We start from the raw sequence: 17,371 nt of genomic DNA, 5'->3' as shown, positions 1-17,371 counted from the left end.
CCCTTTAACTTTAGCTATACCGAAGTGGACTGAAATGCTACATTAATGTGATTTAATAAAAGTATAGCAATAATAAATGTCATGTTTGGATTTCGATATTAAGAGTTTGAGATTTATATATTTTTTTAATAAATTTGGATTTAGATTAGGTACTTTCAACCCAAAAATATATTTTGTCATTATTAAGTGCACAAAAATAGATTGAAGTAGACCAAAATCAACCGAAGTGATCCGAATGGACCGAATTAGACTAAATGGAACAAAGTGGACCAAATGAACAAAATAGGACTAAATTGACCGAATAGGAACAAGGTGGACCGAATGGACTGAATAAGACTGAAGCAGAAAAAATGGACCGAAGTGGACCAAATAGGACCAATGTGGACTGAATAAGACCGAAGTGGACATAATGGACCGAATAGAACCAAAGTGGACAAAATGGACTGAATAGGAATACATTGGACTGAATGGTCCGAATAGGACTAAAGTGGATCAAAGTGGACAGAATGGACCAAATAGAACCGAAATAGACAGAATGGACCGAATAGGATTAAAGTGGACCGAAAAGGACCGAGGTAGACATAAAAGGACTAATGTGGACTAAATAGAGCCAATGTGGACTGAATGGACCGAATTGGACTAAAAATAACTTTAGTGGATAAAATGGACTAAATGGGATCGAATTAGACTAAATTGGACCGAAGAGGATAGAATAGACCGAATAGAACCAAAGTGGACTGAATAAGACTTTTGAATATTTATCTTTTTTATTGCATTTTAGGGCTCATAATTTTAATTTCTAATGTCTATTTTAGATTTTTTTTTTTTGGTATTTTTTAACTCAAAACTAAAGAGTTTAGCCCAAATATAATAATTTTTCATATTTTTCAACCCAAAAATTAAGAAATAAATGAATTTTTGAGCTAAACTTGAAAAGAAAACCCGCAAAAAAAAAAAAAAAAAAAAAAAAAATCAGTTTTAAGGCCAATTAATCTAAAATGGACTGAAAGGGGATCGAAATTGACTGAGTGGATTGAATTGAACAGAGTGGACCAAATTGGACTAAAGTAGGCCTAATCTATATATATATATAAAACCGAAGCTTTTGAAGCTCCCACAGTTTTCCACATCAGCATTTAATTTATTTATTTATTTATTTTTATTTTTAAAATTTCGATTTTTTTTCCCAGTATTTTATACGACTGACTCTCCAAGTTTCTAACCTATACGCATCCTCAAACCCAAAACCCTAACCTCTGACTTTGAGCTCTCTCTCTCTTCGCTTTGTCTTGGGTCCTGCCGTTTCCCCTTTCTCTCTTTATTCCTCAAACCTCTCCCTTACAAGCCATTCCCAATCACTCATTCGCTCTTGCTTCGCTCGCTCTTCACCGATTTCAGTGTATTTTCAGGTAATTTGCTACGATTTCACATTAAATTTTCTGCTTTTTTTCATTAAAAAATATACAGATTGCATCAAATGGTTGAATTAGAACTTTGTTTCAGAAAATTAGGGTTCGTTTTCTTCTTCTTATATTTCTTATTTTTTGAGATTTTCGATCAAAATCGCATAAAGCTGATTTTTTTTTTCTTTATCAAACCTAGGGTTCGATTTGATTAATTAGCAATCAATTAATGCTGAGTACTTCGATTTGTGTGTGTGTTTGTGTGTGTGTGCGTTCGGATTTGTAAAACTATTTGTTGATTTGAGTAAAATCTCTATGGATTTTCAGTGGACTAGAAATTTAACTAGGGTTTTGTAAATTTTGTTCGGTTATTGATTTGCTTGATTCTGATTTGATCATTATTTTTTTTGGTTGGATTTTTTTCGATGAAACGATTGGTCTTCACTACTCATTTGATCTGTTGAGTTGATTTTGCTTTTGAGTCCGTTTGATCTGTATGTATATTTATGTTCTGTTTGTGTGTATATGTGTACATACTATGTATGTATTTAAGCTTTGCTGAAATTAATGCTATGTGTTTCATATTGTTTTGTCGGGACTAGGTTTCTGTGTTTGTGTGGTTGGTTTCAATGTTTTGCTTAATGAAATGATTTGGGACATGATATTTTCTGAACTCTGTTTTTAGTTTTTAACTGCCTTGATTTAAAGCTTTGAGAACTTCTAATTTGTTCACTTGATTGTGGTTTACTTTTATGCCAAAATGAGTTGTGCTTAGAAAAGATGTATATTCTTTTGGGGAAAACAGAGATTCTAATGTAAAGTTCACATCGTTTGTAAATCTATGTAAGCTGAAATTTTTATTTTAGTCTACCACCAATAGTATTTAAGTTTTTAGAAGTAGAAGTTATGCCAGAATGCTCAAGTTTTTTAATGTCAGAGCTCAAGCTCCAGGTATGTAGTTTTACGATGTTTTCATCACCATAGAGTAGCCAAGGTGTAGTGAGCCAACTCTATTTCCCTTTGAATTATCAAAAAAAAAAAAAAAAAAAAGACTCTATTTCCCTTTGATTTGTATTCTTTGAAATGGGAGTGTATACATCTTTTAATTTTTCCTCTCTTTTCCTTTTCTAATAAAATTATTTACTTAAAAAAAACACTAACTTATAATTTGATACAAAAAATTATTTGCTAAGATGTAGAAGAATGGTAATAATTTGAAATACTTTAGGGGAAGTAAATTCATATGGTGTGTAATTTTATGGAACTTGCTATTTAAGTGAGTCTCTATTTTAATTTGTTTTAATAGTTGGGAGTTAAATTCAGTTCCGATTTATTATTATTATTATTTATTTGATTGAAAAGGTAGAAATTGTATTACTATCAAAAAGAAAGTTTGAAAAGTATAACATGGGAATGATACAAGCCAACGCAGTGGCTTAGGTTCCAAGAAAAAATATATATACAGGGAAATAAATAGTATGACCATGTCAACCAGTGGTTAGATGAACTCCAATATACATATATTTATATATTTCGTTTATATTCATATTTTTGATTGAAAGGTGAATCTCAGGTTTGTGTTTTCCTATCAAATTGAGATAGATATTTACTTCTTCAGTACTTTCTACTCTTCTGACAATGGGCTCTTCCTCCTCATATAAATGGATAGTGTGTAGGCAATTTTTACATTTTGGTATAATAAGATTGGACACTTGCACTATTGCACATTCTGAGTCTAATAGAAATTCTAACTCTCCCATCCCATATTCCAATTTTACTGTTTATTTATTTTTTTATTAAATTGTTTGTCTTTCTTACAAATAAACAATATTGGATATGATATTGATAGTTTGCTATTTCAGTAAAGCACTGATTCATAGCTTTCATATATATGAATGCATGCTAATTATTGGATTAAATCTTAAATAATTGTTGATGCATTTGTGTCACTTGGATTGAAGGTTTAGAAAAGTACATTTTCGAGGTATGACTTCTTTGGGTGTAATATTTTAAATTTTTGAGAAGATAATCATGTTGACAGATTAATAAGAATATAATAGTAAGTGCATTTTTCCATAGAGGATTTATTATGTATATTGGAAGCTTCAAGGAGGCTGAAAATAATTATAAATGAATCATTACAATTCCATTAGTCAATTTGTGTTTACAAATCAATACATTTTTCAGGTGTTTGAGAAAATCATGATCTATGTTCAATTGAGATGAAGATTACGAATAAATTGAGCATCCCATTTTAGTAACTGTTTTCTATGGTATCAAAAAAAAAGAAAAAAGGAAAAAAAAGAGAGTTACATATAGTCTTCAACTATGTTAATTAGAATTATTTAGAATTTAATAAAGGGATCCAAAACTAAATAAATTTTGAACAAATTAGGATTGAGGTTATGTAAAAAAATTCTAACTAAATTAGGTAAACTATTTTTTTTTACAAATAGTCCAATTTCATTTTTTATTTATTCATACTTATTAACTATCAATTATCTATAATTATATATTTTCACAACTAGCCCGTGCATTGCACGGGTTAGCGACTAGTTGAAAATAAAATCAAACTTAGCATAACCACAGATACCAAAAAAAAAAATCTCAATCTTAATGGATCAAAATGAAAATAATCCTAAATTTTAAATGTCAAAAATATAATTTAGTTAAAAAAAATATTTGACGGATCATACTAATAAAAAATAGACGTATTTTTTTAAGTAATTAACAATTATTCAAATTTGGCAAAAAAATCATTATTTGATTATAATTGTTAAATTGATCTAAACCTGATCGAACGAGTCATTCTAAGCTCAAAGTGAGATTAAACCCTCTGGGTTTTTTAGCCAAGCCGTAATTTTCCTTTCCTTTACTTTTTTTAAAGGAAAGAATTCCATTATATCATAATACAACCTTTAGAATATATTCTAGCAGAGTGCATTCCAATACAATTTTTTGGAAAATATTTTCCAGAATATCTTCTCTTCTTCTTCTTTTGAGGAACATTTCCAACTATATGTGGACCACTCACATTGTCCGCTTCACTCAAACAGAGGCGATGACACATTTGGGTTTCCTGGTCCATACCCTATCCTATGGTCTATTCTGCCAAAAGCTGAGATCCTTCCTACCTAAAACCTTTTCAAACTGAGTTCAGAATTAATGTCAAAAAGAGTACAATTCGTGCAATCCACGTCAACGCTACTGTGTCAAAGCCACATAGGAGGGCTCATATCCACCGCTTCAACTTCGTAGGTTTTTGCAAAGCTAATAATAATAATAATATAATAATGCCCTTAAAAAGCTACGCCATTGATTAGTTTAAAAACAAACCCTATGTCATCAAGCTTAATCTGTCAGGGACAATGTGGTCCTCACCCCCCGTTACATAGTCAGCAAACTTTTTAATTTTGTGGCAATCGAGTAATGTTTAAAAAAAAAAAGAGTAAAAAATTTTCACTAACCTATTTTTTAACAAATTTTAAGGTGAAAGAAAGTTACTATTTTTTTCACTAACCTACATAATTATACAAAAGTTTCTAATTCAAGATCTAATAAATCTCATGAAATTTAAAGTATCGTTAGGTGGATTCGCTTATATTATTTTCATGGCTTTTTGCCGATAAGTATTCTAGTGCACTTTTTAAAGAAGTTTTAAAAGGATTTCATCTGCACTGAAAAATAACTGAAACTTATAAAAGTATGAACTTATAAATTGAAAATGATTTTAACTCCTTATAAAAAAATCAATCAATTGCATTAAAAATTCTAACTTGGGTGGATTAAAAAAAAAAAAATTCTAGCTTGGGTTGTACAATGGAACTCTTTAACATGACCTCATAATTCGGTACAAATCATAAGAGACCAAGTCAGGGGAAAAAATTGTAAAATTATTTAGTTCACTTAGATTTATGGTATGCTTCCATAAAAAAGATTTATGGTACGCTGTAGATTTATTTATAGGCACACCGCACACACAGGTGTTCCATTTTTTGTTCATTGCAACAACTGGGTCCCAGACCCATGAGGAAAAGATAGCCGTTGGAAGGAGCGGCAGGGCAATAAAAGAGCTGGGATTATACCCATGAAACTCGGTCAAAAAACATAATAATAATAATAACAGTTATAGGGATGGGAAATAAGAAAAACTAGCCGTTAAGCTTTGTAAAGCAAGAGAGCCTCCTAACCTTAATGCATTTAGCACCCACCCCACCTGACATTTTGTCTCGGGTTTTCCTCTCTCCCAATGCAAGATTCCCTCTCTCTCTCTCTCTCTCTGTGAGCTTCACGTGCACATTCAGAGAAGAGAAACCCCACCCTTCAGTTCACACTACAAAACCCTCTTCCAACTGATCTTTGTTTCTGTTTCATTCACACCTCTTTCATAGTAGCGAAAACTCAGATTCTTTTTTTGTTTTTTGTTTTGTTTTCAAACTCTGCTACAGTATTTCTTAGTGGCTATGGCTAACCAAGCTTTACTTTTGAACAATTTTTACAAATACCCTTTTCAGATTCTTGAGTTTCTGATGAAAAGGAGGGCGGGTTGGCATTGTATTTCACTCAATAAGAAAGAGAAGTGGAAGGTTCAGTCTAAAATCCATGATCCTTTTCATTTCTTGGGGTTTTTGAAAGATCTCTTCCTTTGCTCCCACTTTTTGTTGCTTTTTTTGCTACCAGTATGTTTCACTAAGCCTGTTTCAAGCGAGATTTGGGATGGGGTAGTTGTCACACAAGCTGACTATGAAGCACTTCAAGCATTCAAGCATGAATTAGATGACCCCAGAGGGTTCTTAAGGAGCTGGAATGATAGTGGCTATGGAGCTTGTTCAGGTGGTTGGACTGGAATTAAGTGTGCACAAGGACAGGTTATTGTACTCCAGCTTCCATGGAGAGGACTTGGAGGCCGAATCACTGAAAAGATTGGCCAATTTCAGGCTCTTCGAAAGCTTAGCCTCCATGACAATGTTATTGAAGGTTCAATCCCTTCCTCATTGGGGCTTCTCCCAAGTCTCAGAGGAGTTCAGCTATTCAACAATAGGCTTTCAGGTTCAATCCCTCCTTCATTAGGTTCATGTCCTTTGCTCCAAACACTTGATATTAGTAACAATTTACTCACTGGGACAATCCCAGATAGTCTTGCAAACTCTACCAAACTTTATAGGCTTAATCTAAGCCTCAATTCGTTTTCGGGTTCAATCCCTGTTAGCCTCACTCGCTCTCCTTCCCTTATGTACCTTGCTCTCCAACACAATAACCTCTCTGGCTCTATCCCAAACTCGTGGGGTGGAGCACTAGAAAAGAACAACTTTCAACTTAGGTCATTGGCCGTTGATCATAACTTCTTCTCTGGAAGCATTCCAGCTTCTTTAGGCACATTAAGTGAGCTTGAAGAGATTTCGCTTAGTAATAACCAGATTATTGGATCAATCCCAGTTGAAATAGGGAGGCTTTCTAGGCTAAGAACATTGGATATCTCTAATAATGCCATAAATGGAAGCATGCCTGCCAGTGTCTCTAATCTATCCTCACTTGTTCTTTTGAATCTTGAGAGCAACAACCTTGATAACCAAATCCCACAAGATCTTGACAGATTACATAAACTTTCTGTTCTAAATTTGAGGAGAAACCAATTTAGGGGTAGCATTCCCACTACTTTTGGCAACATTTCCACTCTTACACAACTAGATTTATCCTTCAATAATCTTAGTGGAGAAATCCCAGCTTCCCTTGCTGATCTAAGAAACCTTGTTTCTTTCAATGTTTCTTACAATAATCTCTCTGGTCCTGTTCCCACTGCTCTCTCTCAGAAATTTAATGCAAGCTCTTTTGTGGGGAACGTTCAGCTATGTGGGTTTAGTGGTTCAATTTCATGTCCTTCCCAAGCACCCCCATCTCCAAAGGGATCAAATGCCCATCACCGCAATCTAGGTACCAAAGACATAATTCTCATAGCAGCTGGAGCCCTCGTCATTGTTCTGCTCGTTCTTTGTGTCATATTGATCTGCTGCTTGATGAGGAAAAGAGCAGCATCAAAAGCAAAGAATGGTCAGGCCACAGAAAGAGCCGGTGCTGCAAGGGCTGAAAAGGGGGTCCCACCTGTTGGGGGTGAAGTAGAAGCAGGCGGAGAGGCAGGGGGGAAACTAGTCCATTTTGATGGACCAATGGTTTTTACAGCAGATGATCTTTTATGTGCTACCGCAGAGATAATGGGGAAGAGTACTTATGGAACTGTCTATAAGGCCACATTGGAGGATGGGAGTGAAGTTGCTGTGAAGAGATTGAGAGAGAAAATAACTAAAAGTCAGAGAGAATTTGAAGCTGAGGTTAATGTTCTTGGGAAAATCAGGCACCCAAATCTATTGGCACTCAGGGCTTATTACTTGGGACCCAAAGGAGAAAAGCTTCTTGTTTTTGATTACATGCGTAAAGGGAGTCTTGCAACATTCCTCCATGGTAAGTCTTGCAGCTTCATATTCTAAATTTGCAATGATCAGCTAATAATTGTCTACTAGTTTTGATTCCTTTAGAAAAACTTAAATGTCCTCATTATAATTTGTTCCATTTGGTTGCAGCTCGTGGTCCTGATACACCCATTGATTGGCCAAAAAGGATGAAAATAGCGCAGGGCATGACTCGCGGCCTATTCTACCTTCACACACATGAGAACATCATACATGGGAACCTCACATCCACCAATGTCCTGCTTGATGAGCACACCAATGCCAAAATTGCAGACTTTGGCCTCTCTCGGCTAATGACAGCTGCTGCTAATTCTAATGTGATTGCTACTGCAGGAGCATTAGGCTATCGAGCACCTGAGCTTTCAAAGCTCAAGAAAGCCAACACGAAAACTGATGTATACAGTCTTGGGGTTATCATATTGGAGCTCCTAACAGGAAAGTCTCCTGGTGAGGCATTGAATGGTGTGGATTTGCCTCAGTGGGTTGCCTCTATTGTAAAAGAGGAGTGGACAAATGAAGTTTTCGATTTAGAGTTGATGAGGGATGCATCTACAATTGGTGATGAGTTGCTAAACACATTAAAACTGGCTTTGCATTGTGTTGATCCTTCCCCGTCAGCTCGACCGGAAGTTCAGCAGGTTCTCCAGCAACTAGAAGAGATTAGACCCGAGGTAGCTTCCAGTTCAGGTGACGATGGAGCTGGAGTCCCTTCAACAAGCGAGTAGAAAGGGATTTCCCGATGTGGGTTTTATATTTTTGTGGCAGAGATATTTAGGAAGACAACTAGTAGTCCATGATTCTTTCATTCTTGAACATTCATTAGTTTTGTCTAGTAATTTGCGTTAGAGTCTGTAAATAGAGTTTGTTTTAATTTATTAAATGGCTACTTTTGCCATGTCCATTGTGATTTGATAAAATCTTGCAAACTTCCAACTCACCCTAATTTGCCGAGTCCATCTTTCTTTCTTTTTTCTCTTAAAAAGAAAATAATAATTAAAAATTCGATAGCGTCTATCTTGAGTTATGAATCGAAGTTTTGATGTTTGAGCAAAGAGATGATTAATGCTAGGATCACAATGTTTGTCACAATTGATTCAACAAGTCATCTTAGGTCAGAGCTAAATGATGAAAACAAGTTGTAAAAAATAAAAATAATTTGTTCTATTGAATACATCACCTTGTGAAAAAGAAATACATGGTGAAAGAGTAATACTTGTTAGTACCACAACATTTTACACAATTTTTGCTACAATTCGCCACGTGGACAAGTTGAGTGGTGGGAGAAAAAATAGTAAGTCTATGTGAGTTCAAATCTTTACCACTCACCAAAAGGAATCTTGGTCATTAGAAATGATAATGGAGGATCTGGACAACTACACCAACCCAAAAAGGATATGAAGCAACAACTCAACTTTAGAAGCTTGTTGAAAATTCCAATTACTGTACATACAAAAATTACAGAAAAGAGTACAAAGGAATGTCTGAAAACAAAAAATTTAACAGCCAACAACTTCAGCTGCCATCTTTCACATATGCGTTGGTTTCTTCTGCAAGTGTCTCCCACACGTTTGCCATCTTCTCCGCATATCCCGCCTGTAAACAGGCATAGATTATTATCAGAACCAAAAATTGCTCTTATTAAATGTTATACGTAGCATTATTATCGTCCAGGAAGACATTGCCAATGTAAAAAGAAGGTACCTGATTTACAACAAATCCTCTCAACATGCTCATGAAGTCATCATGCCTCTCCTTGTCATGCCTTTCAAGCTCACTCCTGATATTTTCCTGCATATAACTCACCATTAATAATACTAACACATCTACGCATAGTCTCTCCATGGAAAACAGTTTGCTCTCAAATGTAAATGTTCCTCAACAAATGCCAAAATCAGTTCAAATTATAAGAAACATGACAACCACAGTGCACATAAAACAAAACAGAACCAGACATTGTCACTTTACCAAACAAGCTTTTGAAGGTTAAATGCATTAGAAAGATGAAAACAATAAAATAAACTGATTGTATTAGACATATACAAGTGGCAGACTATAAATCTGTTGACAATCCCAAAACAGCAACAAATAAAACAGCTCCATTCTGAACTTGGTTCAAACAAAAACTAGTTATTTATTTATTTTTACAAAAGAAAGATAATTAACATTAGTCAACAGAGCATCATGATCGAACTGATGCCAATCTTCCAAAGCAAATTATAATTTAAAATCCTACATCACAATGTATGTTGCCACAAGCTCTCACTCAATGTGCAGAATACAGAAACAGACACAGCTACACAAGCGAATATCTTTTAAGCACAATAATTGAAGCCTTAAGTATCCACTCCTCCACACCTCCCCCCCCCCCCCCCCCCTTTCTTTTCTCTCTTCTTCCCTCCAAAAAAAATGAGGCTAAATATAAAACATGAAGGCAGCTGGAATCTAAACAGCTAGATCATTTTTGGATGGGGAAGTGTTCCTTTCAATAGTGCAAAAGATAGAGCTCCACACCGTGTGAGATATGGAATCTCCTAGAGTATCTAGAAAGAGAAAATAGCCACTTTCAGGGTCATATTAATAAGTAAGGATCACAATATTCTCTTCTCATCTGATCTTGAAGTACATGCTTAAAGTGAAGTTTAAAGCTTGTATTTTCGGTGAACTAGTCTCAACTATTGATGTGGTCCATGTGGAGGCTTACCATTAGTATACCAATCTCTATGGCTAAAATTTTATCATATCAAATCTATAAATATCTTTATATAAATTTAATTCTCCCTCCTTCCCTCCAATCATTGAGCTTTGCCAAAGCTAAGTTTTTTTTAGGTAAGAATAATTTAATTCATGTGAAAAATAAAAGAAGAAGCCTAAAAAATACAACAAAAAGAATTATCTACATAAAGGTAATGACTCTATGAATGAAACAATGGAATCACTATCCATAAAGCCAAGGTATAAACAAATTTAACAGCTACATGCATGCTTTAAGACATAATTGATATTTTTTGATAAATTGATATTATGACTATTAAGTGGGAAGATGCAGTAAAACTAAAAATGATATTAAGGACCAATTCATTATGGCTAAGCTAACATTATGCTCTCAACAATATTCATATGCAAGAATCTGGTCCCATATGGATGGGAGCTATATTGCATCTTAATTTTTAGCAATAGGCAAAAGAGCAAAGAGAAAATGATATTATCAACTAAAATCATTATTCCACATTGGATGCACATAATACATTACAGATCATTGAAAATAATAAAAATTGTTTCTAAAGCTGGCTATTTACCATCAAAACCATAGAGCCTAAGTTTCAGTTGCCTTAGCAAAAAAAACCAGTAAGGTTACCTTGATCCGTTCATATTCTCTCTCAGCGCAAATTTTAGCATCTTCAGTAGCCCTGACAGTTTCTTTCAACTCTTCTATTCTGCGCAACCTGGACCTGTCTCCACCAAATATTTTTGCTGAAGCAGCTTCAAGCTTCTCAATCTTTAAATGTAAGGAAGCTAAATCTGACGAAAGCGTCTGGACTGTTAGTAAAGCGCTTGATCGGTCAGAAAATGCATTGTTCACAGCTAGCATTATCCCTAGATATTCATGGAGTTTCTCCTGCAATATAATGGAACAATATGGTATGTGCAGCAATGAAAAGATTTTCCTTATGAAGGACAGTGGACCAGAAATATTCTATCAATTCACTACAACCCATCAACATAATTAAGAAAGTTTCCTAGTAATACTAAGGAGAGAGTTTTCAAGAAATCTTTCAATATTTGTGTTTATTATGGATCACCTAGATTATAAAGTTTGAATTTGAATGTATAGCAATAACTCTTGTTAGTTACCAAATGTTTTACTGTCTGCCCATTTAACTCCCGGTACAATCTACTTGATTTAACAGCAGCAGTCGCAACATTTTTCATGTCACCAGCTCGTTCTCTTTGAGAGTCAAACACTGCTTCCTCCGTCTCAAACTTGGTCAGCTTAACAAACGCCAATCCCAATTCCCCCATTGTCTCTCCCATGTCTTGCTGAGCTTTTACAAGCGATTCAGCCTGCAAAGACAATCATTCATACCAAACATTCACTACCAAAAACCAAGAAACCACCAAAGTAAGTACACCTTTAAATAACCCACTAATTGTCTATTGCGCTTTTACATATAAGTTTATTGTCAAATCCGCCATTCAGAAATAGTTTTCACTTTAAAAGGACATTGTTTCATTGTAGCCTAAAACTCATCCCACTTGTCACATTCCATATGGAGGAATAAAAATCTTCTGTTCTAAGCGTTTCACTTATGCTCCACCAATCGCAGCCTGCCACGTCCATTTTTTTCCCCAATAAAGAAACCAAAATTTAAAATGGAAAAAATATGACATATGGCATGCCGGAGTTGGTCGAGTATAAAGTGGGACAAAAGATTTTGATCCTCACCATCATTCTATCTTAAAAATACACAACACACCAATTCATTTTTACACAAAACATTCATAGAAACCAAACTTATATTGTTCAAGTGCCAAACTTTACAATGCACCAATTCTTCTCAAGTCACATTCCAAATGAAGCAACATATTATCACCATAAATTCCTATCCAAACACACACACACAACATACAAATTCATTTCGCACGTCACCTTTATTCATATTAAACCCCTATTGTTCAAGTCCCAAACTTTACAATGCCTAATCTATTTATTCATTCATTTCTCTTTCAAAATGCAACCATGCAAGTACCAAATTCTAATATCTTTACACATAAACTACAAAGCACATAAACAATAACCTGTTGAGACACATTGCTAAGTTCTTGCTCAAACTCCATCAACTTCTCCTTCTTCTCCAAGAACCACTTATCCTCCTCCACCACCACCGGCTTCACGCTGCCCCAATCATTCGACACCGCCTGCTTCAACTCCCTAAACATCCTCAACAAATCCCTCCCGCCTTTTGCCGGCTGCGCCACCTCATTCACATCAATCGCATCCTCACCAAGCAACTGCCTCGGCAGCCTCGCCGCGCCGTCGATCACCCTCGAAGCCACGTCGACACTCTTCGGCAGCGGCAACTTCCCCTTCGCCTCCAAAAAAACCCTCAACTCCTCGCTCCGCCGAATCACCGGGTGCGCCGCCAATCTCCGGAGGTACTTCTCCAACGAAACCCTCCTCTGCTCCACGAACTCCTGCTTCGCCATCACCTGACTCTCCACCACGCTCTTGTCCGGCCGGAGCGGGATGAAGAACCCCCGGTACGACTCCGACAACCGATCCGATAACGTAACCACATCCTTGAACCGCCTCCGAACACTGAATTCGGATCCGGATCCGCCGAATTCGGGTAAATTCGTCCTCGTCGTAATCAAATACGTGTAGTACGTGGTCCCACCGGGAACCAAAGAATTGGACAGCTCCTGCTCCTTTTGAGGATCCGAAACCGAGATTTGGAGGTAATCGGAGCTCCGAGGGTTTGAATTGGAGGAGGAAAACAAGGGGATTTGATCGTGGCCGTTGGATGAAGAATCGAAGGAAGTGAAGATCGCTTCGGCGTAGGAAGGAGGGTCGAGAAAAGCGTTGAAGGAAGCGTGAGAGCTCAAGATAGAGTTAGAGTTAGGGTTTTGAGGGTCCATGAAGGACGATGAGGACGAGAGCAGCGGATCATCGTGATTGAGTACTAGTTTAGCACCGGAGTGAGATTGACCGTTGGATGAATCGTCAAGAACTAGAGATTCCATTTCTTCTCGAGATTCATGCAGGTTAGTTTCTTCTATGCACATCATTTTAGCAAAAAAAGAAAGTAAATTTTTTGAAATCGATTTTTTCTTTTTTTTTTTCTTTTTTTGGTTTTAGTGTGGAGGATTGGGTTTAAGACTCATTTTTTTGGTTGAGAGTGAAGAAGAAGGAAGACTTGGGAGTGTATTGTACGGTAAGCGAGGGAGTGAGTTTTGGGGTGGAGACTCGGCTGAGTCAACTCGGGGGGTTTTGGAGTGAGGTAAGAGGGAGTGGAGTGAAGTTTCTAAGTTGGGAATCTATTTTTGGTCAAGATGATGGTAATGCCGCCACGCAAGGTGGTGACATGCGTGTTTATGATTGTTCGCGGAGAAAACGTTGCTTCAAACGACAGATTTGGAGCTATAACCCAAGCCCGATTGGGACTAGTAATTAGATGTAAGAGCACTAGCTTACACTTTCTATAATCTTTGCGTATTATCAATAAACTAGTCGCAAACCCGTGCAATGCACGGGCTAGTTGTGAAAATATATATTTATAGATAATTGATGGTTAATAAGTATGAATAAATAAAAAAATGAAATTGGACTATTTGTAAAAAAATAGCTTACCTAATTTAGTTAGAATTTTTATTTAGTTTTGGATCCCTTTATTAAATTCTAAATAGTTCTAATTAACATAGTTGAAGACCATATGTAACTCTTTTTCTTTTTTTTGATACCATAGAAAACAGTTACAGGACACAAGTTATATAACATAAGATTTGGAGAGATCCAACAGTAATTGGGTCGAATAATGAACTGCTAGAGAATTGAAGCTACTTCTAACACATTACACATGATAGTTTTTGGTACAAAAATGGTGTGAAAAGTTAAACCTTATTAAGTTAGAAAATGCAAGTCTGTTGTCATAGGTTGTTCTTGCAATCTTGGTTAACTTCTTCCATTACAAACCTGTTCAATCCTTTTGCAACCACTGCCAAACAAAATTAGTGTAAATCCAAGGTCTCTAGCTTTTATTGCAACCTCCACGATTGCATCCTGAAATGCTGTTGGGTAAGATGTTGACAGACTGCTAGGCTCCCCCACTAATATTAGATCTCTCTTCAAGTCCTTTGCTTCATATGCATAGCCACTCTGTTTCAATTTCCTTTTCCTTCAACAAACTACTTTGATAATGAGTTGCCAATCCCTATTGGAGACATCTTTATGAGTTGGTATGCTGTGATCTTGATATTAGGATTGTCCATTTCTAAAGGCCTCCTGGTACCTGCATAAAAGAGATTTGGCAGTGAGTGAGAACAACATTTATCAGATTTGGGGTCTTCCCATCATGAACCACTTGATTTCTATGGTTCCATAAGGACCATAGAATGGAAAAAAGAGATTGAAGATATAGGTCATTTTCCTGATTGACTATATGTAACTATAAAAAGTAAAATTTTAATATATACATTAAAATAACAATGTAGAAAAATAGCATTTCAAATGGTTATCTATAGGAAATCCCAAGGGATGCAAATTAAATCACAATTAGCAACTTGCCCCATCGTCACTAAGGGATGCAAATCTTGAGGAGATTGTTCTTTGTTAAAACTTTAAAAACAGCTTACATTGATAATATGGGACAAAAATAATTCAATAACCTACAACAGAACATTAATTATTCAATAACTGAAAATATACTTGCATTTTGTTTATAGTAAAAAATAATAATAATAATAATAATAATAATAAAAAGAAGGAAAAGAAGAACAATTATTAAAATTTTCAATTTATAATTAACAATACTACTTTGGAAATGAACTCATTATCTCAAGTCTCAAGCAAAGAAAAAAAAATGAAACTTAGAAACTCATATGGTCTTTATAGATTTAATACTTCAGTTTAGCACATAACATATGCAACAATGATAATTGACAATTATCAGTGGTATACTTAGGCTTCCCAATCATTAGTGGTATACCTTTTCCTTATTCCCATATCTACATCAGATTGGCTGAAATCACAAACATGAATTCTACTTGATGCAAATGTGTTGCAAAAAATATTAATGATAAATACGAAAAAAAAAAAAAAAACTTTTGAGACACTGAACCATGATCACAAAGTATTGGGACTGGACCATGATTTCTCTCTAGCACAACAAATTCATAGGAGTCACATAAGAGGAAATCAAGATTGAACATGGTGGCTCAGCATTTAAGAGAACCTGTATAGGAGATGTTAGCAAATTAATTTTTACTAAATTGGAATTGAAAATTACAGGAGAAACATTAGTATCGACAAAAAAGTACAATATTGCAAATAGAACTTAATTTAGAAATTGCTTTTGGCTCAAGTGACAATTTGCCAAAAAGAATAACTTGCCTTGATTCACTCTATCAGCCATATCTTCAATTGAATAACATACTACATATCCTTGTCTTTCTCTATTAATCTTTTTAAGTGATTAAGCATTTGTAGCAATTGCAATACCTCAAATTCAAAATATGTATGATAAATCATTGTTAGATACTTCTGCAACCAAAAACCATGTTATCACCCAACTAACCTAACATTCCAAATCCATTATTAATAGAATTAATGATTGGTCAACCAACTGCAAAGGGGGAGGTTTTTCAACAAACAAACAAAAACTTGAATTTCTACCTTTTCAATCAAATAATAATAATAATAATAAAATGAAACTGAATTTAACTCCCAACTATTAAAATAGAGACTCACTTAAATAGCAAGTTCCATACAATTACACACCATATGAATTTATTTCTATTTTTTTCAAAGAGAATCCACATTGGTTCTTCCAATGACATTATTTAGAAACACCCTACCTTGTGGTCAAGTTTGAGACTTCCCCTAAAGTATTTCAAATTATTACCATTCTTCTACATCTTAGCAAATAATTTTTTGAATCAAATTATAATTTTTCAGCTTACAGAGATTTACAAACGACGTGAACTTTACTTTAGAATCTCTGTTTTCCCCAAAAGAAAATACATCTTTTCTAAGCACAACTCAAGTGAACAAATCAGAAGTTCTCAAAGCTTTAAATCAAGGCAGTTAAAAACTAAAAACAGAGTTCAACACATGGAGAAAAGATGTTGACAGTGTGCTTCAATTAATTGAAAGGCATGACCTATAAAGTATAAACTGACCGGCACATATTGAACACCTCCACCACCTTGATATTACACAAATATGTGTAGAATTGCATATACGCAAAGATCTCTACTTTTAATTTATATTAGAGGAAGTGATTCGTCCACTAACAGACTAATCTGTAGTAGCACGCCAACATAATTTTATAACCCGTGCTATTTCAGGTAAGCTTGTAAATGCATTGTTAAGCTATTTGATAAAAATCAAGGTCAAGTTGGCTTTGAGTTCATACCTCATACCACTTGAGTTCCCATTGCATTTGTAATGCGGCCCCTGGAATTAACCAGCAGGACTTATTCTTTCCTAGCTTGGCTGCAAGACGCAATGCACTGTTCGCTTTATCATCCAATTTTTGAAGCGTTGTATCTTTGAGTAACCTGCTTTCAAGCAATAGTTGATATACTTGGGGTTGTCTGCTCTCCGCTGCCAAAAGTACTATATTTTTTCCTTCGCTCGTAACATCATGGATAGCCATTGGAAACTTTTTGAGTATTTCCTCAACTTTATGCGATTTTGATCGAAAATCTCAAAAAATACGCTGAAATCGGCAAAGAGCGAGCAAAGCAAGAGCGAATGAGTGAATGAGGATAGCTTGTAAGAGAGGT

At 35.3% G+C, this 17,371-nt stretch overlaps 2 protein-coding genes across 2 annotated transcripts; one reads left to right on the top strand and one right to left on the bottom strand.

The window, feature by feature from the left end:
- The first annotated feature begins 5,622 nt into the window (after window positions 1-5,622).
- Window positions 5,623-8,784, top strand: LOC115954686 (probably inactive leucine-rich repeat receptor-like protein kinase IMK2). Its single transcript, XM_031072606.1, has 2 exons — window positions 5,623-7,859; window positions 7,979-8,784. Exons 1-2 carry the CDS (start codon window positions 5,867-5,869, stop codon window positions 8,590-8,592), a joined length of 2,607 nt encoding a protein of 868 aa, XP_030928466.1. The 5' UTR covers window positions 5,623-5,866; the 3' UTR covers window positions 8,593-8,784.
- Window positions 8,785-9,006: 222 nt separating this feature from the next.
- Window positions 9,007-13,995, bottom strand: LOC115955988 (sorting nexin 2A-like). The gene is made up of 5 exons (XM_031074426.1): window positions 12,665-13,995; window positions 11,720-11,929; window positions 11,223-11,483; window positions 9,569-9,655; window positions 9,007-9,460 (listed from the first exon to the last, which is right to left on the bottom strand). The coding sequence occupies exons 1-5, from the start codon at window positions 13,652-13,654 to the stop codon at window positions 9,380-9,382; spliced, it is 1,629 nt and encodes a 542-aa protein (XP_030930286.1). The 5' UTR covers window positions 13,655-13,995; the 3' UTR covers window positions 9,007-9,379.
- Between the last annotated feature and the right edge of the window lie 3,376 nt (window positions 13,996-17,371).

Source organism: Quercus lobata, chromosome 8 (genome assembly GCF_001633185.2).
Source record: "Quercus lobata isolate SW786 chromosome 8, ValleyOak3.0 Primary Assembly, whole genome shotgun sequence".
In the NCBI taxonomy this organism is placed as follows: domain Eukaryota; kingdom Viridiplantae; phylum Streptophyta; class Magnoliopsida; order Fagales; family Fagaceae; genus Quercus; species Quercus lobata.
The sequence above is the reverse complement of the archived record's forward strand: the minus strand, read 5'-3'. Positions and strand labels throughout refer to the sequence as shown.

Coding starts and splice junctions, on each gene's coding strand:
- LOC115955988 (XM_031074426.1), bottom strand. CDS start 13,654: ATGATGTGCATAGAAGAAACTAACCTGCATGAATCTCGAGAAGAAATG. Junction 11,930..12,664: donor TTAGCAATGTGTCTCAACAG/GTTATTGTTTAT, acceptor TTGTCTTTGCAG/GCTGAATCGCTTGTAAAAGC. Junction 11,484..11,719: donor GGCAGACAGTAAAACATTTG/GTAACTAACAAG, acceptor ATTATATTGCAG/GAGAAACTCCATGAATATCT.
- LOC115954686 (XM_031072606.1), top strand. CDS start 5,867: ATGGCTAACCAAGCTTTACTTTTGAACAATTTTTACAAATACCCTTTT. Junction 7,860..7,978: donor TCTTGCAACATTCCTCCATG/GTAAGTCTTGCA, acceptor ATTTGGTTGCAG/CTCGTGGTCCTGATACACCC.